This window comes from Eulemur rufifrons, chromosome 15, assembly GCF_041146395.1.
Source record: "Eulemur rufifrons isolate Redbay chromosome 15, OSU_ERuf_1, whole genome shotgun sequence".
Taxonomy (NCBI): domain Eukaryota; kingdom Metazoa; phylum Chordata; class Mammalia; order Primates; family Lemuridae; genus Eulemur; species Eulemur rufifrons.
In genome coordinates, this window is record NC_090997.1 from 24,132,486 (window position 1) to 24,159,710 (window position 27,225).

Below are 27,225 nucleotides of genomic sequence, written 5' to 3' on the forward strand. Positions count from 1 at the left end.
TGTTGGATTCTTATCCTGTGTGTATTTAAGAAAAGAAAAAAATAGAATTAATTGAGGTAACTTTATTTTTGGGGAATTAAAAATCATGGAATTTCTCAAGTAAGCAATTAAGAGTTTCTGGTTTTTTTTTCCCACAACAGTAAAGTTTATCAGGGCTTTTATAGATATTAAGCTGTTAAAAGGTTATTTTGTACCAAATAGAGCCTGACCACTTTCTTAAACTTCAGTTTGTCCCACCAAATTAGATCCATTACTAAAAGGAAGAAATTTGAAGCAGAGTTGTAGAAGAACTGCTATGTGGAAAATGAGGTTTAATTTAGAATCTTGCATGATACAGATTTTTTCCTTGACTTGCTTTAGAAGGCCCCAAATGAAGTACTTAAAGAACTCTCTCAATACTGACAGATACCTGTTAGGAGTAGAATGTTGTTGCGTTGGGTAAGAAAACCTCTCCATCCTAGAAGTAAAAAAATGGAAATTTTAAATCATGGTTCTGCTAGCAGCTGTTTGGATTTTAGCTAGTCACTTAACTTTTATAGACTTTGGGTTTTATTCTATGAAGGGACAAATTAGAGTTGATCTTCCAGGTCAGGATAAACACTATGATTTTATAAATTTAACATCCATGTTTTCGATTCTTTGTTCTATTGGCTATTATAAAGGAATTTATGTATTTCTGTAGCCTCTGTTTTAATATTTCTTTTTTTTTTTTTTTTTTTTTTGTTGAAACAAAGTCTCACTATGTTGCCCAGGCTAGAGTGAGTGCCGTGGCGTCAGCTTAGCTCATAGCAACCTCAGACTCCTCAGCTTAAGCGATCCTACTGCCTCAGCCTCCCGAGTAGCTGGGACTACAGGCATGCGCCACTATGCCCGGCTAATTTTTTCTATATAGATTTTTAGTTGTCCATATAATTTCTTTCTATTTTTAGTAGAGACGGGGTCTCGCTCTTGCTCAGGCTGGTCTCGAACTCCTGACCTCAAGCGATCCACCCGCCTCGGCCTCCCAGAGAGCTAGGATTACAGGCGTGAGCCACCGCGCCCGGCCTGTTTTAATATTTCTTAATCTGATATAAAATAATCTTCTTTAAATTTAGAAGTAGGTTAGTTTGGGGACTTTAACTTTATGATATAATACCGCTTAAATTAGATCATAGTATTCTAATTTTATGTTTAAAATGCTTATTGCATAAAGATACACACACACACACACACACACACACACAATATTTATCCTGGTAGAAACACTATTCAATTTTAAGGAAGTTTCTTTTCCAAAACTTTGTTAAGTATCTTTTTTTAAAATGGGTCATGGAGAAAATCTTTTTGAGAGAGAGGTCTATTTGCAAACTATCTTACTTTTCCCTAGATTTCCTGAGTGATACTGGCTTCTTTTCCCAGGAGTGTTAATGGCCACATAGATAATAAAGCTTTTATGATGAGCTCAGAATCTGATATAGTCACTGTGCCACCTAAGGTTTTTCTCAAGGGTAGTTTTCGTTTCCACCCATATACATGTTCATGTATACTTTACATGGAAGACATTTTTTTTGAAATTGAAATTTTTAATATTTTGTTTAACCAGTTGTAAAGAATAAATTTGTCTAGATTTCATACTTTTTTAAGGAGGAAGGTGACTCACACAGGTGCTTTAGCCCATTTCTTGCTATCCATCCATGATTTTGTTTTTCTTATTTGATTCCCTTTACGGATAACTTGTTATTTAAAACTAGATTGCAAAAACCAAAAGCAAAAAATACCCAGAAAGGAAGATAGTGAAGCTGAAATAGAAATAATTTTTGAGGAATTCTAGTGAATGATAATTCTGGCTAAAAATAGTTACTGTAGTAAATGTCTTTCAACTCTTCTAAGCCTTTGTGAATTGTTGGTGTCTTCATTATTAAAGTAATTTATCTTTCTTTTGTGATGGAGAGGTTTTAAAGAAAAATAAGAAGATTCATTGAAGTCTTCACTGAATACTTTCAAAGATCATGTCCTGTGCTGACCAGTTGACCAGCTGCCAGATTCGCTTAGTGATATTCCAGGAGTTAAGATGAATTGCAAGAAAGGCGTAACCCTAAAGCTTGCGGAAGTTGCTTTGTGATAGAGAAAAGGGTGGCTAATTTGGGGATGATTTCAGTAAATGTTTTTGAGCATTGACTGTGCATGCTCATAAAGTTCAAATTTTATTGTAAGAAATGCCAGAGAATTTTTTTAAAAATTGTTTAATTTTAATTATTGGAAATGGTTTAAAATAAGTATGCTATTTAGCTACTATGTAGTAATATTTAATCTCAATTATATTACTTTAATTGAAGAGTTTTTATTGTAATGGATTCTTATAAGGACTATTATACCTAAGGATATACCTATGAGGGCCTATTGCTTTCTTTGGATAAACTAACTGATTATACTATTATTTGTTTCCTATAGCATGTTATTCAGAACACTGATCCTGTAGGATACACTTTGAAAAAAAAGTATTTGGTGATTTATTAAGTTGGAATACTGCATACTGTATGGAAAATCAAAGTGCACATTAGCACTTAGGACTTCAGAAATCCTACATGAAAGGATCTTTTAAAATTTTGTGTTAAAACAGTTTTCTATACTTACTTAATTTGATTAGAGAGAATTTTTAAAAACTTATATAATATATATAACATCCTTGAGAAATAGTATTCCATGGCAGTACTTTGAACAATGTTGTGTACATTTTCTTAAAATTAAAATCTTGATCCACTCTTTCCCCCACTCACCCTTCCTAATAGAAAATCCTGTTACATTACTAACTAGGCTATGCATTATTCTGGCCTATATCTTGCAAATCCAGTATTTTTGGATCTGTGATTTCTTTTTAAATACATATAAATCTTTTTGAGAGGCAGTATGATATTGTCATTCAGTGCAAGAATTCTAGAATCAGATTGCTAGAATTTGGATTCTGGCATTGTTATGTATCCTTCGGCAATTTATTTGACCTCTTTTTGCCTCAGCTTTTCCATCATAAGACAGGAACAATAGTAATACCTATCTCAGAGTGTTATTGTGAGAATTAAATCTAAAGTCCTTTTAAAACACGGTAAGGGGTCAATAAGTGTTAATTCACATGGTAAATGGTAAGTGTTAATTTTTATATACAGCATGATTATAGAGCATACGAATAGTTTTATGGGTAATATAACTAAAAAGATTTAGACTTGTAGCAGTCCAGAGCATCACTTCAGTGGTTAGCACTGGCCTGGGGCCTGTTGTAAATATTTATTGGAATACTGCCACACTCATTTGTTTACATATTGTCTATGACTGTTATTCTACAACCGCAGAGTTGAGTAGTTGCAATAGAAACTGTATGGCATGCAAAGCCTGAAATAATTGTTATCTGGCCCTTTGTGGAAAAAGTTTGCCAACCCTTTATCTAGATGGCAACAAATGCTTTATATTACCACATACTAAGTGCTAATGAATGTCTGCTTTTAGTATTATTCACTGAACAAATATTTATTAGGGTCCTTCTGTATATTTCAGACTACATAAGGAAAATTTGAAAAAAATGTGTAAAAGTTTAAAACTGAAAAAATCCTTTCATTTCCATTCCCAGAGTGAGCAATTAATGACATTTACTATATTTATTTTCAGCCTTTTTCCCCTCTGTAAATGTAGTTGTATATAGATTAAAATTAGTCTTTGTTTATATTTTGCCTCATTTGTTTAATACAATTTGGTGACCTACTTGATATCAAAAGTATAATCCCATATTATTGAAAAATTTTGGTGTTTCTAATGACTTCCATCAATTATACATACCATAATTTACTTAAATAATAGCCTGTTTTTAGAGATGTAGGTTGTTTTTTTTTTTTTTTTTTTTTTTTGTTTTGTTTTTTGTTTTGTTTTGTTTTGTTTTTTGTTGAGACAGAGTCTCACTTTGTTGCCCAGGCTAGAGTGAGTGCCCTGGCGTCAGCTTAGCTCACAGCAACCTCAGACTCCTCGGCTTAAGCGATCCTACTGCCTCAGCCTCCCGAGTAGCTGGGACTACAGGCATGCGCCACTATGCCCGGCTAATTTTTTCTATATAGATTTTTAGTTGTCCATATAATGTCTTTCTATTTTTAGTAGAGACGGGGTCTCGCTCAGGCTGGTCTCGAACTCCTGACCTTGAGCAATCCACCCGCCTCGGCCTCCCAGAGTGCTAGGATTACAGGCGTGAGCCACCGCGCCCGGCCTAGAGATGTAGGTTGTACTGAACTTTGTGCAAACAATAATTGAGATCACATCTTAGACCCTGAATTTTTATTTTTATGTATTTCTTTGGCATAGATTTCTAGATACGGAGTTCTGGGGATGAAAAGTAATTGGTATTTTCTGATAACTGATATGTCAAAATCCTTTTCTCAAGGAAACCAGCATAATAATCATAAGTTAATTTAGTTTTTTCTTAATATCTCTAGGAAAAAATAGATTTTCAGCATGCTCATGGGTTACAAGAATTGGAATTTATTCGAGGACATTCTGATACAGAAGCAGCAAGACTGTGTGTGGACCAATGGCTAAAAATGCCAGGTACTCTTTAGAGATTACACTAAGGTTACTGAGCTTCCCCAAAGCCTTAATGCAGAAAGTGTCTTTTTTTTCAGTTGCTAATAAGCTTATAAGGTATTGAAATTTAGTTTCAGTGATACTAATATCACCTCATAATGGCTTACTTTACCAATTAATTGTCCTCCTTCTTTGGCACAAGTATACTGAAGTATACTTGTGCAATATAGGTCATCCCTGAGCTTATTAGCTGTTACTCATTTATTTATTCATATATTTAATGTTTATTGCATGAACTAGTACATGTGTCTAGGGGAGGATGTACGATAGGTTTTTTGCAGTCAGGAAAGGCTTTGCTAAGGAAGTGGAATTTAAACTGAGAGCTAGAGGATTAGTGTTTACTTTTTCTACAGGCACATGCCACCACGTGCCACCAGGCTAATTTTTAAATTTTTTGTGTGAAGACAGGGTCTCGCTGAGTTGCTCAGGCTGGTCTTAAATTCCTGGCCTCAAGTGATCCTCCTGCCTCAGCCTCCCAAAGTGCTAGTGTTACAGGCATGAGCCACTGAACTCAGCCTAATAGCCTCTTCTGTGTTGTATCAAATATTCAGGGCATTTGAGTGAAACAGCCACAAGCTATTACTATTATTACTATTACAAAAGAGAGATAGTAATCAAACTATCTGTGTATCAGAATCCTGGCAATTCTTTTTTATACAGCATAACTCTATAAATTTTCCATCACATATTATGTGTTGGGATTTCCCTGAGAAAAAAATTTGGTCAGAGGGATTAGTTTACAAGAGTTGTGTGACTTTAAGACCAGGATTATAAAGAAAGAAAGGGATGAAGAATGGATCAGGATAAAGGATGATGAATTAAGAGAAGGTAATGGTGGGCAAACTGTTTTCTAGTTGGCAATTTAAAGGGAAAAAGAGAAGAGATGAAATAGAATAAATAGAAAGGGAAGAGATATCAACAATAAGTAAATCTCTGCTTTGTGTTCTATAAGTTTGTTATTAATTACACCTGCATTACCTGAGGTCCAGATTGGACCCAATTGATCTCAGTGGCTGGATTCATCAGAAAATAACACTCTTATTCTCCTTCCTTCCCTTCCCTCCTCACTCTGCCTTCTCCATCCCAGTTACAATGTTTAACATAATTTTCATAGAGCCCAGATAACTCAGCGGTCCCCAACCTTTTGCACCAGGGACCAATTTCATGGAAGACAAATTTTCCACGGGGGGATAGAGTAGGGGTTGGGGGATGAGGATGGTTTTGAGATGATTCAAGCACGTTACATGTATTGTGCATTTTATTTCTATTATTATTTAATATTACATTGTGCTAAATAATGAAATAATTATATAACTCACCATAACGCAGAATCAGTGCAAGCCCTGATTCTGAGCTTGTTTTCTTGCGACTAGACAGTCCCTTCAGGGCTGATGGGAGATAGTGACTGATGTGACAGGAGGCAGAGCTCAGGCAGCGATGTAAAGTGATGGGGCAGCTGTAAATACAGATGAAGCCTCACTGGCTAGCCCACTGTTCACCTCCTGCTGTACGGCCCGGTTCCTAACAGGCTAGGACTGGTACCGGGCCCTGCCTGGGGGTTGGGGACCACAGGTCTATAATATAACTAAACCTTATAATGCATTTAAGATGGTTAAAAGAGAAACTGAATTAGAAGAAAAGATCTTTGCCAATTTATATAAATGAAATGAGCGGAGTAGGGGCTTGACTTTCTAATGCATTTTATCTTTAACATTTCTTAGCTGTTGAACTTAAGAAAATGCATTTTTTTTTTTTTCCTCAAAACAGTGCTACTTGGAGATGTTAAGGGGTTTTTTGGTCACAACTATTTACTTTTACATTGTTATATCATTTATAAGAGAGGTTGTAAACAATTATAATTAGGCTCACCCAGTTGATGCTGTATCATAATTTTCATTGTTTTATCATAAGTTTGATCACCAGTCCAAAGGATAAGTATCTGAAATAGAAATTTAAGAATTTATATTCTGATGATGCAGGACTCAAAACAGGCACAATTAATTCTGGAATAAAAAGTTCATTCCGAAGAGGAGGCCAAATGCGGGTGTCTGGGAAACCAATTTTATGTCCTATAATGCACTGTAACAAGGAATTTGACAATGGGCACCTTCTCTTAGGACATTTGAAAAGGTAAGTAGGATATTCAGAATAGTGGATGCTAAAAGTGTGATATATCTCTGCCGTTATAATTAGAGCTTTGTATTCCAAACTCAAATTGTTACGTGCCATTATGATATAGTTATTTCTAATTTATATTTCTTAAATTTCCTAGAAGGCTTGATGAAATCTGATTTTTCTAGTGATATTCTGTCTTCTTTGTGAGTATAGTTTTTAAGTATGTGTTTTCCCCTAATATATCTTATAAAATTCTGAATAGATTTTTTACATTGAAATGCAGCTGGATCAGTTTTAGAGAAATCTAGCCCATAAATGTAAATTTCAAGAGACACAGAGCACTTAACAGATATTTGGTAAAACCCATTTTATCAATTTATTGAGGTTTTGGATAGTAGAGCTTGAGAAAGTAGATATCAAGGGAAGGTGGTATTAAAGGTATTAGACATTCTTTCCTCACAGTCTCTATAGTAACCACTGAAAGATGAGAACTTGAGAGTTTGGTGTGCTGAGCCATTGTCTTTTCCAGATCTCTCACTCTGCTTATTCCTTACCTTACCAAGAGAGGCTTCTAGAGGGAGTTGTAGCATTCTATAAATAAATGGGTAGCATACTATATCTATGTATTGTCTTCTAAGCAGTTTAAAATGATGCATATTTGTTAAATGGTTAAGAGGAAAATTAAAAGGATTTAAAAGCCATTTATAGGAAATAGAGGTGTGCCAGAAATCTTAACATGAGAGATTATTATTGCAGTGGTTCATTTAAATTTATTTATGAGTTTTATGGTAACCAAGGCAAGAAGTAAAATTATAATTTTCCAACTGGAAGTTCACCAGTTTGGCAAGAAACGCCTAAATCCATTTTGTTGGATCTTGAGTAATTTTATGAAATCTTGAGCTAACTTTTGGTCACTTTCTGAGGGGATTACCTGGCATATGGGAGCCACTTGATATTTCTTGAATATGAAAAACATTATTTAATTTTTGAGTAGAAAAGTGTAAAGTTCTGAATGTGTGTATATGTGTTTAGCTTCACAAGTGAAACAACATAGTTTGTCCCCTGGAATGTAAATTTTTCTAATGTTACCTCTCTCTTGCTGAGTAGGTTTGATCACTCTCCATGTGATCCAACAATTACACTACATGGACCTTTCTTCAGTTCCTTTGCTTGTGTAGTATGTTATCAAAAATTTGTTACTCAACAGCAATATAAAGATCACCTTTTTGCTAAGGTAAGAGCATGTCCTAAATTAAGAGTATTTTTTTTCTAGATAGTCATGGAGTTGGGTGTGTAGGTTTTTTCATGCTGCTCTTAAACTGGCAATCACCAGTGATACACATAAGGATCAAAATTGTGATTGTCTATTGAAATAAAATGATTTGGGCCATTGAATTATTGTTCACGGGTAAACTTGATGGCAAAAAGCTAGCAGTCCTAGAGATTATCATCAAAATCCTTCCTTTCATGGAGTTGCACCATGAAAGTTAAATTACCTTACTCTAGATGCTTTGTGAGCTAGTTAGATGAGAACTAAAAACCTATTCTCTTTTTTTTGAGACAGAGTCTCGTTCTGTTGCCCCCAGCTAGAGTGCAGTGGCATCAGCCTAGCTCACTACAACCTCAAACTCCTGGGCTCAAGCAATTCTCCTGCCTCAGTCTCCCGAGTAGCTGGGACTACAGGTGTGTGCCACCACACCTGGCTAACTTTTTCTATTTTTTAGTAGGGACAGGGTCTCGCTCTTGGCCAGGCTGGTGTTGAACTCCTCACCTTAAGTGATCCTTCCGCCTTGGTCTCCCATAGTGCTACGCTAGGATTGCAGGCGTGAGCCACAGTGCCCGGACTAAAAACTTGTTTTTAAGTCCACTACCTTTCACTGCTTGTTAAAATGTTGGAGCCATATAGTAAATAACAACTCCTTTATTAATGCTAGTATTAAGAAATAGAGCTAGTATTTAAAAAGCTGTGTCTCTTATTAAGTGTTAAATCTCAAGGGACATGAGTTGATTCATGGATATGTAAATTCATGTAATGTAGCACTCTAGTGAATTTTTACCACATTTGATAGTAGATATCTTCAGTGATTAACATTGTAAAAGTATTGCATGTTCATTGCAGAAAAATTTTAAAATATTAACCAAAACAAGTAAGAAATCATTCGTGGTCTCACAGAGATAACCACTTTTAATATGTTTTTACTGTTTCTGCATGTATAGATAAATATTTTTACATAAGATATCTAAATTGTTTTGTGATTAAAAACAGTAATGTGTTGCAAACATAAATGCTTAAATATTTGTTGAATCAGTACATACTTTTCTATATTTTAAATCAATGAATATTATTCTATATGAATATATTATAGTTTAATTTCCTATTAGATGTATTGTTTAATTTTTTTTCTATTGTTAAAAACGATACCACATTAAATATCTTGGTACCTAAAAACCTATGAGAAGATCCATATTTGATGTATTTACTGAGTAAATATTAGAAATTTTAAATAGTAAAGTAAGTCCAGAGGTCAGTGGGGTTTTTTAAGTAAAATTGAATTTTTAGAATTTATATCTAGAACTATACCTGAAAAGTAATCTACAGAATAGCTTGAATTCCATATAGGGTCACAGTAGAGAATTAAAGCTTGCATTACGATTATATCTGATTGAATTCTATAGTCATCCTACCCTCTGTCCTGGCTGGCACTAGAGAACATTCCCAGAACAGATGTGCATCTTGGAGCAGGTTTTGTTACATACTCAGTCATTAGTTTTTGAGAGCCTGCCTCTTGTTCAACAGTGACTAGGCACTGTGGTATAAGAGAAATCAACTATAGTTCTTACACACAGGGAGCTTGTGCTCTAGAATGAACAAGCCTTAATGCTACAACATAAGTGAAATAGGAGTTCAGAGAAAGGAGAGAAGTATCGGTTGGAGAATTTGGCAAAGCATTATGGAAGAGCAGAGGTCCTCCAGATTGTATTTGGACAAATAGAAAGTAAAAGTGGTGGAATTCTGGTGAGGTTGAAGAGCCTAAATAGAATAGTGACTATAGAAATAGGTAGTGTGCAGAAAGCAGTTAACATAACAAGAGCTTGCAATGTTGGCTCTTGGCTGGTATCTGGGAACTTGGGAGAGTTTCAGCCATTTTCTTGACTTGAGTGGCTTACTGTATGAACAATATGGTTTATGCTGAACACCAGCTTTCCTTATGGGAGTCTGGAATTTTCATACATGGTAGGCAGAGTCTGTCTCTGTGACCAGCTCTCATTGAAAACCGTGGACACAGAGTCTCTAATAAGCTTCCCTAGTAGACAGTAGTTTACATGTGTTGTCATAACTCATTGCTAGAGAAATTAAATGTGTCCTGTGTGACTTCCCTGGGAAAGGTTTCTTGGAATCTTTCACCTGGTTTCCTTTTGACTTAGCCTCTTGTGCTTTTTCCTTCTGCTGATTTTGGTTTGTATCTTTTCACTGTAGTAAGTCATGGCCATGAGTACAACAATATGCAGTGTCCTGTGAGTCCACCTAGCAAACCATTGAACCTGAGGGGAATCTTGGGGATTCCCAACACAGATAATACCTGATTGTAAAGGCACAAGATCTTGAACTTGATATTGGCAAGAGGGAACTATTATAGAACAGTGACGTAATGAAAGTAATGCATTATACCTTTAGAGCTAGAAGGACTTCTAATTATAGAACCCAATTCCTTCCCTTTTTCTAGGGACTCAAAAAGACTGAGTGGTATTAGAGTGGCAGTAGTTTTCAGAGTGCATTCAAGGATGTGGACAAAGAGACAAGTTTAGGTGACTTTTGTAGTAATTTAGCTTTGAGATGAGAGAAGTGTTTGACTTAGGTAATAGCATTTAGAATGAAGACCTTAAAATGAAACCAAAAGACATATTGAAGAAAAATGATAGGATTATCTATTGCCATGACAAATGGAAGGTTTAGAGAGAGAAGGAAAAAAGGGTATAAGGGAACTACCTTCCATTTTTTTTAGTGTTTGCAGTAGGTTACTAATAGTCTACATTTTTCAGAACTAGAGTTCTTTCGGGACATGTTTCCCTATTCCATGTTCTAAGTGTTTTCTCTATTGTAATGAGCATATTTATCTTTTTTCTTTAGTAAATTTGAATAGGTAGTTTAATCTCAAAATTAATTATTTCATTTGTTTTTTTCCTGTTTCATTAAATTAGTCCATTTTCTTTTTTCTGGGAATCACATATTCCATGCAGATTTGCCCTCTTCTTTGCTTTATATCTAGGAAGTAGATTTATGACATTCAGCCTTTTGAGAAGCAGTATGGTAAAATAGAGCAAAGGCTTTGATGGACCTGGATTCCTTCCACTGTCATTTTTATTAGCTACGTGTTCTTGGCAAGTTACTGAACCTGTGAGCTTAGTTTCTTCATCTGTAAAATGGTATTGTTATGAATGGTATTGTTAAGAAATGTAATACTTTATCTAGCACTTTGAGCCCGACCCACAGCCCTCAATAATTGCCCATTTTTTGGCATGTCTGTCACAAGGACTCTTTTAAAGGAAACAAGTGTTCATTAGGTTTAATTGGCCTCTCTTAAATCAACCAGAAGAGGTTGCTAGAGGATTGTATAAGGCTCATGTTTTTCATACCTATTCTGTTTTGTAAAGATGGCATTCTCTGAAGAAAGAGAGTCAATTTACATTGTTTTCCTTGCTTCCCTCCCCTTTTTATTTCTCAAATATCTTTCCTCTAGATTAGGCCTTCTCAAACTTTAATGTGCACATGAATCACTTGGGAATTTTGTTAAAATGAAGATTCTAACTCAGTAGGTCTGGGGTGGGGTCTTAGATTCACATTTCTAGAAAGCTTCTAGGTGATGCCATTGCTGCTGGTCCTTGGGTCACACTTTGAGTAGCGAGTTTCTGGTGACTTTTTACATTAAAGCCATCCAATGGGTATTATATCACCAGATAGCTTCCTGCTTTTTTCCCTTTTTTGTGATGGTGATGGTGGATATACTGTAAGCTCCTTTGTGCCTCAGTGTCACGTGTGAGTCAATAGGGCTTCCACTCTTTATTCTGTTTCTAAGGGTATTATATCATCTAAGGAGATTTTTCTCCTTTGCTAGCCCATTCTCCCCATCCCTAGGCAACCACTAAACTATTAATACTTTGTCAATAGATTTATCTCTTCTGGACATTTCATTTATAAATGGAATCAAACAATACGTGGTCCTTGTGACTAGATTGTTTCACTAGCCATAATGTTTCCAAGGTGTATCCAAGGTTTCATCATGTATAAGTAATTCATTCCTTTTTATTGCCAAATAATATTTCATTGTATGGATGTATGCCAAATTTTATTTATCAGTTCATCAGTTGATGGACATTTGAGTTGTTTCTACTTTTTGGCTATTACGAACAGGGCTTCTATAAACAAATATCCAAGTCTTTTTGTGGACATATGTTTTAACTTCTCTAATGCGTTAAATTGTTCAGTCATATGTTAACTCTTTAATTTTTTGAAGAACTGCCAAGCTGTTGTCCAGCACACTGCACCATTTTCCTTTCCCACCAGTAATGTATGCAGGTTTCAATTTCTCCACATCCTTGTCAACAGTGGTTATTACCTGTCTTTTTGAATTTAGCCATCCTAGTAGATGTAAAGTGGTATCTTACTGTGGTCTACTTTTTTTGATACACAAATTTATAATGGTGGATTTTATTTTAATGTAACCAGAAATATGGTAAAAAGGAGTTGAATAATTTACCAGATATCCTATTTCTCATTCCTTCCCCCAGTTTGTAGAAGGTATTTGCAAATATGCCATAGTTTTGTAATAGGTATGTTCTAACAAAATTTTATGTGGAATCACATTTTGGTTTTATTGAGAAAATCATTTAAACAAGCTTTATGTTGAATCCATTTATAATTCACAATTAAACTAAAAATGATTTTATTTACTTAGTTTAGGATTCTTCAAGTAGGAGAAACTTGTATGAATTGGTGGTTAGTAAATATCTTTATAGCTCTTATCATTTAGAACTTTCTAATTGGAATACAAAGTTGCTCCTGGTGATTATTTCTTCTGTGCGGCTCTCAAATTAAAACAGGAGTCGAGGAGGAGGGAGTAGTGAAAAGAGCATAGAATTCACAACCAAGATATAAAGCTGGATTTGAATGCTAGGATTATCTTTTCTAGGGGTACAATTTATATTTGGTGGAGAGGGTGGTAAGTTGGTCAATTTCAACTTTTCTCAGTTGTAAATAATGAAAATAGTACCACATGGATTTATTAAAAGGATTAAATGGATAAACATTCAGAACCCTAGTGTGGTGCTTGACTTGTGCTCAATATAAATGTAAATTTTCTGTCTCTTCTCTCTTGATATTATTCGCATTAAGAGTAGTAAATTTAAGAAGGCACAATATAATTTTAAGGCTATACCTCTAAAGATCATTAACAAGAAGTTAAATTATATTTATAACAAGCACACACATATATACATATATGAATATACACTTTTCTTTTTTAATTTCCAATATTAGAATAGAAGTACCTCTTAAACAGGTTTGGAAGACTAGATGCTAGAAAAGACATGCCTACTTGAGTATATCAAAATTTTAAAAGTGATCATAAACAAAATTAATAGATGTTTAGAAAAATATTTGTAAAATGGAGGATGAGACAAATAATTAATTTTGATAACAAAGGACTGATACAAATTGACCGGAAGGGGAGAGAACAAAAACAATTGAAAAATAAAGCTAAAAGATATGACTAAGAAATTCACAGAAGAACACATCCAACAGAAGAACAAATGTATAAATAAATGCTCAAACTCACAGACAGGAAATGACATTAAAGTAAAAATGAGTATCATCTGTCAGACTGGCAAAAATGAAAAAGATCCATAAAGTCTATGCCAGGCTCATTCAGTGCTATAGGATATGTGAATTGGTAGAGCCTTTTTGAAAAGCAATTATACAATATCTTTTAATCTTCAAATATGTGTACCCTTTAGCCCTATAAAGCCACTCTTGATAATGAGAGGAAAAAGCACCTATAAGTAAGGATATATATTCAAGGATGTTTACATCATCGTTGTTTTTAGTGAGGAAAGAAAGCCAAAACTAAAAAAAATCTAGAAATGAATGGCTGACTAAATTGAATAGATTCACACCGTGGCATAGTTTGCAACCATTAAGCTATACCAGTTGATTTTTAGGGATTTAGAATTAGAATTAGAACTATACTAGTTTTTAGGGATTTCATTTTCATTGTATATTATGGAATGAGAAAACTAATAGGCAAAAGAGTCTTTAAGATGATAATATTTGATAAAACAATGGCATTACCCTTATATGTTTATTTCTATATATCTTTGTAAATGATTAAGCATAGAGAAATGTTTGGGAGAATACATATTGTAAACAATGTTTACAGGGTAGAGTGAACAAAGCAAAACATTAGAAAAAGTATGTGTGGTGTGATTACATTTATGCACTTAAATAATGTTACATATGAATGTAAAAAATGAAAAATATATAGAAAGTAAATGTACTTGTATATTTATTACAGAAAGAGCTATAATTTATTTTTGAGGAAAAAAACTAAAAATTTTACATATGGGACCTTGTTTATGATAAAAGTTCCATAATCACATTAGGATAGAAAAGTTTTCATGTTAAAAATTGATACAGAATATTCTAAATAAATAATGGGAAATTTTGAAGTTGATTTTAAGAAGTTGAGTATTGATTTTAGTTGTTTGTAATACAGCTTTGCCTTATATTTTAGGAAACCACAGATGATGGACATAACAACAACCTTCTTCCTCAGATTATTCAGTGTTTTGCATGTCCAAGTTGCTTCTTTCTTTTTAGCAGCAAGGATGAGTGTTTGAAGCATATGTCTGGAAAGAATCATTTCCGTCAGAGTTTTAAACTGGGTGGTATGTTAATACTCTTCTTCTGAAAATTATTAAACTACTTTAATCTTTGCTGATTTACCATACTTCTCAGATCATTCTTGAGGTTACTTATCCTCATATTAGTTTTAGAACCATGGAAGTGAAAAATTGTTATCTCTATTTTTATTTTTTAAAAGATTGTCAATATGTATTTGTACTTAAATGAGTAAAGTTTACTTTGAGGAGTGAAGAGAAACTTGGGAAGAAAACATTTATTCAAGATAATGTTTTTGTTATATCCACAATATCTAGCAAGTTGGGTATTCCTCTGCATTTAAGACTCAAATTTTAATTTGAGTGTTAGGGCATCCTTTGTATTTAAGGCCAGAAAGTGGCTTCCCTTAGATGTTTTATTACATAAGTAACTGTCTTCTTTTACTTAAGCCAATTGGTGTTGTGAAAGACAAAGGAGAGAAAAGTTGGGTCACTCTGTACTCAGATGACTTTGCAAGTTATAGTTTATTTTGTCTTTCAGATGACAAGGGAACAGCACATCCAATATCATTTCCATCTTTTGCAAAGAAACTTTTGATCTCTCTATGCAAAGATGTTCCATTTCAAGTTAAGTGTGTGGCCTGCCACCAGACACTGCGTTCCCACATGGAGCTCACTGCCCATTTCAGGTTTGTACAGGTCTAGTCTTGGGCTGTGAGGCAATCCTAATGAGTTGTTTACTAGTGAGAGGATTCAACAAATACTTTTCTAGTTCATGTTTCTCTTCTTTTAAAATGAGAATATACATTTGCCTGGAAATTAACCAAATTTAGCATAATGAGAAAAGTTACAGATTTGGAAAAAGTGGATATATTGATACTGCTGTCTATGTAAGACAAGCTAACAGTTTCAAGTTTTTTCCTCTGTGTATTCTGTGATTGTGAGTAGGGGAAGGGAGGGGGTTAAAATAGAACCTTGGCTTTAAATCAACCAGAATGGAAAGTATATACATGTGAAAGATTAAATCTCAGTGAGAGGCCAAATTTGTCAAGTAATCAAGAAGGATTTTTTTTCTTTATCTTTACAATGGAAAATTTTAAGCAATATAGGAAAGTAGGGAGAATAGTATAATGAGCCCCAAAATACTTTTCACTCAGCTTCAGTAGTTATCAACACATGACAGTCATGTTTCATTTATATTCCTACTCTTCACGAGTTATTTTGAAGAAAATCCTAGACATCATATTATTTCATCTATAAATACTTCAGTAGGTACTGTAAACGATAAGGACTCTTTTTTTTTTTTTTAAATGTAACTGTAATACCATTATCACACCTTAAAAAAATGAATAGTTTCTTAATATCATCAGTTGACCCAAGTCAGTTTTCATATTTCCGTGATTATCTCATGAAGTTTTTAAAAGTTGGTTGGTTGGAATCATGATAAATCTGTAGTTTGCACTTAGATGCTATGTGTCTTAGGTCCCTTTTTTTTCTTTAATATACATTAAAAGTTTGTTTTCTACAAAGTGACACAATTGCATTTGTTTAAGTGGAACAGTTGTTTCCACAAACCTTCAAGTAAAATATGTTCTCAGTAAAACTGAGGCAGTAGAATATAATGGTTTACAGTCCTGGTGCTGACTTATGTTTCATGAGTTCAAATCCTGGTCCTGCCTTTTATTTTTATTTTTAATTTTTTATTATGAAAAATTTCAACTATAGAAGTTAACAGAATAGTATACTGAACACCTATGTACCCATCACCCAGCTTTAATAATTATCAGCACTGCCATTCTTGTTTTATTTATACTTCTATATATTCTCTACCCTCTTTAATTATTTTTAAGTTTTTTGTTTTTGAGATAAAATTTAAGTTCATAGAGGTCTATAGATCAACTTCTACAGTTTTTTTTTTTTTTTTTTTTTGAGACAGAGTCTCACTTTGTTGCCCAGGCTAGAGTGAGTGCCGTGGCGTCAGCCTAGCTCACAGCAACCTCAAACTCCTGAGTTCAAGGGATCCTCCTGTCTCAGCCTCCCGAGTAGCTGGGATTACAGGCATGTGCCACCATGCCCGGCTAATTTTTTCTATATATATTTTTAGCTGTCCATATAATTTCTTTCTATTTTTAGTAGAGATGGGGTCTCGCTCTTGCTCAGGCTGGTCTCGAACTCCTGAGCTCAAACGATCCGCCCACCTCGGCCTCCCAGAGTGCTAGGATTACAGGCGTGAGCCACCGCGCCCGGCCAACTTCTACAGTTTTGACAAGTGGATACACCTATTCAACCCACACTCTTATCCTGACACATATTGCTCCATTGTGTCCCTTCCTAATTATTTCCCACCCTCTCATCCATAGGCAATCTCTGTTCTGATATTTTTTGCACCTTACATCAGTTTTATCGCTTCAAGAACTTTCATGTAAATGGAATTATGTTTGTCATAATAATATCTGTGAGATTTATTGTTTAGTACATTGTTCCTTTTTAATCATAAGTAGTATTCTGTTGTATGACTGTAGCACAATTTGTTCATCCATTCTCATGTTGATGGACATTTGGGTTGTTTAAAATTTATAGCTACTGTGAATAAAGCTCTTACGAATATTTTGTACAAGTCTTTTTGTGGACATATGTTTTCATTTCTCTTGGATGAATATCTAAATGGAACTGCTGGTTGAAAAGTAGGTGTATATTTAACTTTAGAAGAAAGCACTAAACATTTTTCCAAAGTGGTTGTATCAGTTTACATTTTTTACCAGCAAGGTATGAGAGTTCTAGTTATACTTCATCCTTGCTAACATTTGATGTTGCTGGTCTTTTTCATTTTTCTTATTCTTGTGTCTCGTTGTGGTTTTTATATGCATTTTTCTTGATGAACAATGATGTTGAGCACTTTTTCATGTGCTTATTATGGGCCATTTGTTTATCTTTGTGAAATGCCTGCTCATGGCTTTTGCCTATTTTAAGAATTGGATTGTTTGCCTTTAGAATAGTAAGTTGAGATTCTTTTTTCATGATTATGCTGTATCCTGTCTGAGAAACCTTTGCCTGTTCTTGCTTCAAGAATACGTTATTTCATTTTTTAAAATTTAGCTTTGATTTTTTAGCTTTTTTTTAGATTTTATGTTTATTTCTATAATCTATCTCAAATTTCTGTTGACTTCTGAAACAACCAATGTTTGAGTCTCTGTTGTTTGCCCATTTTCTTTTTAATTAATTTCTGCTCAAAAAGATAATTTGCTTATCTTTTTCTAGCTTAGGGTGGAAGCTTTGACTTTGAATCTTCATTTTCAATATAAACATTTAAAAATATAAATTTTCCCTCTAAGTATTGTTTTACCTGCATCTCACAGATTTTGATAAGTTGTATTTTCATTTTTATTCAGTTAAAAATATTTTATGTTTTCATTCCTCAAATAATTTAACATAGAGTTACCATGTGACTCAGCAATTTCTACTCCTTGTTATACAGTTAAGAGAAATGAAAACATAAGTCCACACAAAGACTTGTATGTTTGTTTATAGCAGCATTATTCATAATAGCTGAAAAGTGGGAACAACCCAGATGTCCATCAGCTGACAAATGGATTAAAAAAATGTGTTACATCCATACAATGGAGTATTATTTGGCCATGAAAAGGAATGAAATACTGACACATGCTACAAATATGATGAACTTTGAAAACATCATGCCCAGTGAAATCAGCCAGTAACAAAATGTCCACTTATTATATGGTTCCATTCATATGAAATTCTAGAATAGGGAACTTTATAGAGACAGAAAGTAGTTGCTTAGGGCTCTGTAGTTACTTGGGGTTGAGAGTGAGCATAGGGGAAAAGGGAGGTGATAGCTAAAGGGTATGGGGTTTCTTTTTGACATGGTGCAGTATTCTAAAATTGAGAATAGTTATGATTGCACTTTTCTGTGAATATATGAAAAACCATTGAAATTGTACACCTTAAATGGGTGAATTATATGGTATGTGAATTATGTCTCAATAAGACACTGTTTAAAAAATGTTCTATAAAAACTTTATCTTTTCCCTTTTGATTTCTTCTTTGATCTATAGGTTTAATAGAAATATGTTAACTTCTAAAGATTTAGAAATTTTACATTTAGAGATTTAATTTCTAAACATTTAGGGCTTTTTTTATTCTCATTTTCAATTTAATTCCACTATAATTAGAAACTGTATTTTGTATAATTTTCCTCTTTTAGAATATATTAAAGGTAGCACGTCTTTCCTCTTTGGTGTTTAGTAATTAAGGGAAGATAGTTAAAGCACAGTTGTTCCATTTTTCATTTTCCCTAGAGAAGTCAATTTATTCTGAGTTAATTTGTGGAATAGTGTGTGGTTTTATTGAGCCTAGTTCTCTAGTGCAAAAGCAACTATGGGCATGACATTTTCCTGACAGAAAATTAATCAGTTCTTAAAGAATAGGTGCTAGGTTGTCTAGAATTACCATAGTGTTCCTTCATACGGTTTAATTACCATTAATAGTCTCATAATTTGCTTGTCTGATAAGGTCCTCTATCAGTGCATTTGATACAGATTTTAGTTTTGTAAAATTAGCCTGAAGTAAAGAAAAATCTTTTGAATCTAGTTTTACTTTTTGTATTTTTGTTAAAAGACAAAATATAGATAATACTCAGGTATTTTGAGATGATAGATATCATGTCATCTGCATATTTATTGAAAAACATCTTTTAGTGCTTATTTATACATTGGTTATTATATAATTCCTACAGTAAAATGCAGTGATGGTTTATTTTGACAGTACTTATGAAAGAGTTTTTTAAATCCAATTTAGAGTTCGTTGTCGAAATGCTGGTCCTGTGGCTGTAGCTGAGAAGAGTGTTACCCAGGTTGCAGAGAAATTCATATTAAGAGGTTATTGTCCTAATTGCAACCAAGTCTTTGTGGATGAAACCAGCACCCAAAATCACAAGCAGAATTCAGGACACAAAATCCGAGTCATTAACTCAGTGGAAGAATCAATCTTACTTTATTGCCACATCAGTGAAGGGAACAAACATCCTTCTGACTTGCATTTATTGTTAGACCAATCAAAATTTTCATCGCTTAAAAGAACTATGTCTATTAAAGAATCTAGCTCTCAGGACTGTAGTGCCATTCCAAAAAAGAAGATGAATTTAGAAGATAAAAGCAATGAAGGTGTAGTTTGTGTCCAGAAAGAAAAGCCAATGGTTAAAACCTGGTTTTGTGAATGCAATCAACGATTCCCAAGTGAAGATGCAGTAGAAAAACATGTTTTCTTAGCAAACACTATGTGTTATAAGTGTGTGGTCTGTGGAAAGGTGTGTGAAGATTCAGGGGTCATTCGTTTACACATGAGCCGGATTCATGGAGGGGCACATTTAAATAACTTTCTTTTCTGGTGTCGGACATGCAAAAAGGAGTTAACAAGGAAAGATACTATCATGGCACATGTGACTGAATTTCATAGTGGACACAGATATTTTTATGAGATGGATGAGGTAGAAGGTGAAACTTTGCCATCATCCTCTACAACTCTGGTGAGTAATTTGACTGCTAACAAGCCGCCTTCAACTGTTACTATTATCGATCATTCTCTGGAAAATAATCCTCCAAGGGGCAAATGGCAATGCCGAATTTGTGAAGACATGTTTGATTCCCAAGAATGTGTAAAACAGCACTGCAAGTCTTTGACAAGTCACAGGTTTCATAGATACAGTTGTGCCCATTGCAGAAAAACTTTTCATAAGATAGAAACATTACACCGCCATTGCCAAGATGAGCATGACAATGAGATAAAGATTAAATACTTTTGTGGGCTTTGTGATCTTATCTTTAATATAGAAGAAGCATTTTTGAATCATTATAAGGAGCATCACAGCATAGATTATGTGTTTGTGTCAGAAAAAACTGAAACTTCAATTAAAACTGAGGATGATTTTCCAGTAATAGAGACCAGTAATCAGTTAACGTGTGGTTGCCGTGAGAGTTACATCTGTAAAGTCAACCGAAAGGAAGATTATAGTAGATGTCTCCAAGTCATGCTGGATAAAGGTAAACTATGGTTTCGTTGCAGTTTGTGTTCAGCAACAGCACAGAATTTAACCGACATGAACACCCATATTCATCAAGTGCACAGAGAAGAAAAGAGTGATGAGGAGGAGCAGCAGTATGTAATCAAGTGTGGCACCTGCACAAAAGCATTTCATGATCCTACGAGTGCACAGCAGCACTTCCATAGAAAACATTGCTTCTTACAGAAACCCAGTGTGGCTCATTTTGGATCTGAAAAATCAAGCCCGTACAAGTTTACTGCCAGTGCCTCGCATACAGAGAGAAAACTGAAACCGTCAGTAAGCTGTCCGAAAAATTCAGACATGGAGAAAGGAGCTGAGAATGACCTAAGCTGTCAGAATATAGGTATGGCTTTACAACTCTGTGCAAATTTCACGTAATAATATGGAAACTTAAGTACAGTGTACCCATTTTTATAAAAATTAATAATTCAATTTTGAAGCAAGAAACAATGATATGTTAGTTGATTACTACAGCGTATACTTTTTAGGGATTTGTATTATTACTTCATTTATACACTTTCTAAACTTAAGGGAACAGAGGATATATGTTGGCTTGAAATATATGTATTTAGGATATCATTTGTTTTCTTTTACAAAAGATGTGGGGATTTTGAAGATGAAGGAAATTGATAGTCTTTTTGAAAGTCAGATTTGAAAGTTAATCCTGGACATTACTGTCATTTTTCATACATTTAGTTTCACTAAAAAGATAAATGAATTTTGTGGTTTCTATTTGGACTTATTCTTTAGTTTAAGAAATTAAAGGTCATTTAACCATTTATATATTTTTATTATGATCTACTTGGAAGTGAAGCTTTAACACACAGTTAAAATAAGAAATAGATGTAGAGTTAAAATTGGTGGCAAGAAATTAGGGGGAAAATTGTGGTATGAATTCCCTTGTTTGTGTTTATTCTGGACTTTCCTTCTTCCATATGGTAGGATTAAACAAGTCTGGAAGAGTGGTATGTTTTCATTTTCTTTAGAAGTATAATTTTTTAGAGTATAATTTTAAGTCTATATCCTTTTAAATAAATATTAACTCTTAGTGAGTTATACAGCGTAGTGTGGAGACAATGAGAATATGTGAACTTTTTAGCTAGTAAAATATTTTAATGAAACATTGAATTTTTACAGACTTGCTTTACAGCATATGTAGATCTCAACATCACCTTTGGTGATGGCATGTTTTAAGTGAGAAATGATTAAATTATGGACTATCTACTCAACTCTACTCCAAACAGTGAAATAGTGGTCACACCGTTTTATATTATTTTATGCTTTTCTTTTGCTCTTCTGATTACTTTTTGGGAATTTATGTTAGTCTATGTTTGATGAAAGATGACTGTAGTATCTAAATCTAGAATTATTGAACATATAGAGAAAAGATGTAAGGTACTTTGGAAATGGGAGGGGTAGTACATTTGAGGGAATCACTATTAGGCAGAGAGAAGCTATTCATTTTAAAAAATAATATAACACTTGAATGTTTGCATTGCTGTCACTAGAAACTTTAAGGTCTTGTCAAAGTGAAAAAGTATGAAACAAAGTAAAGGGTAGGGTGAAAGAGAGTTGAAGAATGGGGGAAGATGAAAGATATTTTTATGGTGCAGGTGCTCTCTAGGATGTTTAATCATGAAGCCTGAGGGCTACTAATAAATCGGTCTAGATTAGGAAAAGAACCAAATTCTGATGTCAAGAAGGTTCTTAATGGGTAACCTTGAAATTTTATATGGATAGTGCAAACTCTTGGTTATTTAGACTTAAAACTTGGCCTTCTAGTTCTTCCAGTACATTAATTTTTAAAAAAATTCCTTTCGTAAATGACTTTTAAACTTAGAATCAGTCACAGTGGTTCATGTCCATAATCTCTGCACTTTGGGAGGCCAAACCAGGAAGCTTGCTTGAGGCCAGGAGTTTGAAGGCTACTGCCACTAATCTGGGTGACAGAGCAAGACCTTGTCACTAAAAAAAAAAAAGCCTTAGGATCAATGGCAAATATTTGCAAAAACGATATAAAATCACATTTATGAAATATTCAGAATATTTTTTGTCTGATTTAAGTGTAAATTGAGTCTTATGAATTTGGATTTCACGAAAAGGTTTAAATGTAGATGAATAACTTGTAAGATTAATATCTTTTAGACTTGAGAAATTAGAATGATTTTAAGTTCCTACTGAATTCATGTTAATGTTTCTCTCTTCTCAGAGGAGGAAGTTGTTGAGCTTCCAGATTTGGATTACCTACGAACCATGACTCATATAGTCTTTGTAGATTTTGATAACTGGTCCAACTTTTTTGGTCATCTACCGGGGCATCTAAACCAAGGAACATTTATTTGGGGCTTTCAAGGTAGGGTTAATAAGAAAAACATTTACAAAAACCCCTCTTTCTGCCCCTAGAATATTATTCATTTAAAAAGGCTTAAACCCCCCTTAAATCTTCCTGAACAGAACATAAGAACATAATTGGAATATTGTTATTTTGCATTATAGTTACTCTGCTAGAATATTTTTCTCTTTTTGAGTCTCTATGGTAAATGTTAGCTTAGTTTTTTGACCTAGTTTATGGATCTTTTGATACAGACTGAAAAAGGCTTTATTCAACATCTACAATGTACTGGGCATTATTGATTGGTACTAACATGGTTACTGATTATTATGGTTTTCTTCCTTTTAAAATACAAAAAAGCAGGCTAATTTTATTTTTTTTTTTTTCAAAATTTTAAAATGAATAAATAGCAGTGTTAGCTTTTGAACTTTGGCCCCTTAGCTATAGAACTAGCATTATTTTCAACATGCCATACTGCCTCTTCATTCTTGCTATTTATAAGTGTGCAAATTCATCTAAGTCTCTTTACAAAGTGTTTACCAACCTGGAGGAGAGGCTTCTTTGGTTTACAGAGGTTTAATGTAATGAGCATGTGATATAGTTCATGTTTGATAGGAAATAGCATGTAAAGAGAAGATTGGGACTAAAGATAGAAACATACTGACCTGGATAAGTTAGCTAGTGTAATGTTTTAGTAAGTGTAGCTTTGCTGATTGCCCCAAATTTCTATCCACTAAACAGCCATGACATTTATAAAAACCACTAATGCTTGCATTCATATAGATTGATGCCATTCAAAGAATTTTCACACAAATTACTTCTGATTCTGCCTAATACCCCTGTGAGTTTTCACATGAATAGATAGATTCAGGGAAGTTGGTCTACCTTCCCAAGATTGTAGAGCAACAAGATGGTGATGCCAGTGCTAGGACTAAGTTTTCCCACATTCTAATCTAGTACTTTCCCTTCTAGAAAAAATTTTTCTAGTATGTGTTTTACCTTGATACAATTGTCAGCCTTTTCCTCCCCTGTTTAACTATCATTTATGTCTTTTCTGAAATTAATAGGAGGAAACACCAATTGGAAACCTCCACTCAACTGTAAGATCTATAATTACCTGAATAGGATTGGATGCTTCTTCCTTCATCCTCGCTGTAGTAAAAGAAAAGATGCTGCTGATTTTGCCATATGTATGCATGTGAGTCATTATTTTATTCAAAATCTAATGTGAGTCTAGGACCCACCTGGAACTTTTTTTTCCACTTGAATTTTAATGACAGTGTATAAATCATTCTTCAGTAGTATATTTTTATGTAAAACCTTCAGCATCAGGTTCTACTTATGACTACCATGAGGGCAGGAGCCCATAGCGTATTTATTTACTGCCTTAGCCCCAACTCCTAGCGGCCCTCAGCCATATATAGTAGACCTTCTTCAACTATTTATGAATAGTGATGGTACTGTATTTGGTATATGCTAAGACACTTTCACATTTTAACCTCTATGAAATTGAGAGGTGCCTGAACAATCACTGTCGACCTAGATATAATTTGCATTTGCTTCTGCCTCTGCCAGTTACCTAGAGAAACTACCAACCTGATACCCACTTTAAATGAAATTTTCTGCTTTAGGGCTTATGTGTCACACTGATAATGTGCATTTACTCTGCAAACTTGTTGACTGCTGTTTATGGTTTAAAGCACAAGAGAGTTCTTTTTTCCTCCATCCAGTGCCAAGATTGAATCATATAAATTACCTTGCTTACCTTTTCTCTATGGCGGATTTATTTCTTATTTACCCTTATATTGAACACATAGCCCTTTGGCATTCCAGCTTTATGTGGGAGCCCTCTATTGAACTTTTGTTTTGGCTTTATTTTTTTCCTTCATGGCACCTAAAATAGCTTATATAATTGATGGCATTTTGTATTTGATTAAATGTGGCATATTTCATTTATGAAGGAGATCCTTAACAGGGACTAGGGAGCAAGCTTAATATACCTTCCTAGGTATGTATTCATTGTGAAATAGATATAACTTGATTTGAAACTCATGCTGATTTTTATCAACCTATGCCATTTGTTCTAACTTAGGCTGGCCGTCTAGATGAACAACTACCCAAGCAAATTCCTTTCACCATCCTCTCAGGAGATCAAGGTTTTCTGGAGCTAGAGAATCAATTTAAGAAGACTCAGAGGCCAGCTCATATACTAAACCCTCACCACTTAGAGGGAGATATGATGTGTGCCTTATTAAATAGCATATCTGATACCACCAAAGGTATGCAGCTGCAATCACAGTGCAAACCGCCCAAGAGGAGGAGACTTCACTGCTAAGAGGAAACCAATAAACTGCTGTCCACTAGTGAACCATTGTTGCCTGCTCACTAAACCATTGTGCTCTCATACTTTTATCTTACTTATCTTTCCCTTATGTCACTTTCATTCTTTAGTGTTTTAGAAGGATGAGAATTCATAATAATTTTCTAGAGCCTTTTTTGATCTAGTAGATAAAAATCTATATTCATGTATATAAAATATATATTTATGCATTGAAATATGTTACTATTTTGAAAGCTCAGAATTCAGATTTACTTTTGTTTCACAATTCCAGGTTTACTGTCAGTTTTCTTTTCTTTTTTTTTTTTTTGTTCTGTTTTTGTAGAGAGAGGGGTCTTACTGTGTTTCTCAGGCTGGTTTCAAACTCTTGGCCTCAAGCAGTCCTCCCACCTCAGCCTCCCAAAGTGCTGGGATTTACTTTCTATTTTTTAGACAGCAATATGCTTATAGGTGAAAACCAGAAAGCAATAAATGATATATGGCAATGCAAAAAAAAAAAAAGATCATTTAAGAGGTTGACAGAGATAATGAAACCATGATAGGCCATTAGGTCTTGGAGAAGGGGTAGGTACCTCTTATCTTATTGCTGGAACTTGTACTCTCTTCTCTACCTTAGTGAGATTACTCAGTGAAAGGAGTCCTGATGTTCAGTTTCACTTCCCTGTATTTAAGAAAGGATGTAAATATAGAGATTCAGAATCTCAATGAAAAACAGTGGCTACTTTTTGGCATTTTTATGTGCCTTTGCATTTTCCAACTCTGCTTGCCTCCCAGATATTTTTTTCTTTCAATATATTTGAAACCACGTTGTGATTAAAAACCCATTCTGAAGAATTTTGCTGTAATCACTAATTACAGTGGATTAATTCACTTCTGCAAAGTTAGGAATCAGTGATCTGCCAGCCCTACTGCGGTCTTTAAAGCAGAATAATGATGCAAGATTATAAAGGAAAATTAACTCTGCATATTAATATCATGCCTTGGTACTGAATATTATCTTCCTATTCTGTAATTTGTGTTTTCATTCACTCTTTCTCTTTAGCTTTCCTTTAAAAAAAAAAAACTTCTTTTTCTTCTACTCTTTTGCTATCCCTTCCCCAATCCTTAATAACATCTACTTAATATACTGTAAAATACTTTTTACCTGTGTAGGCCAACCACCTTTCCTTCTCTTATGCTGCTGCTTTTGGGAACATTTGTTTTTTAATCATTTAGATTGTGAAAACTATTACAGATTTGCCTCTTATTTCAATTCTGTTTGGAATGAGAGTTGCATATGAGTAGGCCAGCATGGGTGTAGTAGGGTTGGAGGTAAGATACAGGTTACTAATATCTGCTAATTATGTCTTGTGAATCCCTATTATGCTCTGGGTATTTTTTCTTTTTATTTTTTGGTCATTCATTCGTCTTCAGTACTCACTTGAACTTATTACTCTTTGGAGACACACGTGTACTTTATTCTCAATTTTTCTGAAATGCAGAGATCATGCAGTGCATAAAGAAAGGCATGGGTTTTGATTCACATGGTAACTTTGCTGCTTCCTAGCTGTGTGATTTCAGGCAAGTTACTTAACTTTTTTAATCTGTAAGGTTGTAAGAATTAGTAATGTGTGTAAGTGTCTAGCACAGTATATAAAGCACTTTGGGTGCTCAATAAATAGTAGCTTTTTTTTTTATTACTACCATAAAAATAAAATATGATTCTTAGCCACTACATTTTTAAGGTAATGAAAATAATTAAGTGGCTAAAGACGTGTAGACTTTTTAAGTGAAGAGATTTTATCTTTATTTAGATTTAAGGATCTAATGAATAATATAATGCTTTTGTAACTCTACAATTAAAAAATATATATGGAATCTTTGTATGTTCAG

The 27,225-nt window shown here is 34.1% G+C and overlaps 1 protein-coding gene across 2 annotated transcripts in view; it reads left to right on the plus strand.

Moving 5' to 3' along the window:
- ZNF451 (zinc finger protein 451) overlaps window positions 1-27,225 on the plus strand; it is a 71,211-nt gene that overhangs the window by 30,244 nt on the left and 13,742 nt on the right. Inside the window, exons 5-13 of one of the 2 annotated variants that reach the window (XM_069489104.1) lie at window positions 4,449-4,560; window positions 6,576-6,726; window positions 7,819-7,945; window positions 14,499-14,652; window positions 15,146-15,293; window positions 19,420-21,026; window positions 22,893-23,036; window positions 24,083-24,213; window positions 25,108-25,294. In XM_069489104.1, coding sequence (XP_069345205.1) covers window positions 4,449-4,560; window positions 6,576-6,726; window positions 7,819-7,945; window positions 14,499-14,652; window positions 15,146-15,293; window positions 19,420-21,026; window positions 22,893-23,036; window positions 24,083-24,213; window positions 25,108-25,294 — 2,761 coding nt within the window. The remainder of the gene's footprint in view (window positions 1-4,448; window positions 4,561-6,575; window positions 6,727-7,818; window positions 7,946-14,498; window positions 14,653-15,145; window positions 15,294-19,419; window positions 21,027-22,892; window positions 23,037-24,082; window positions 24,214-25,107; window positions 25,295-27,225) is intronic. The other variant, XM_069489105.1, reaches the window with a different exon arrangement.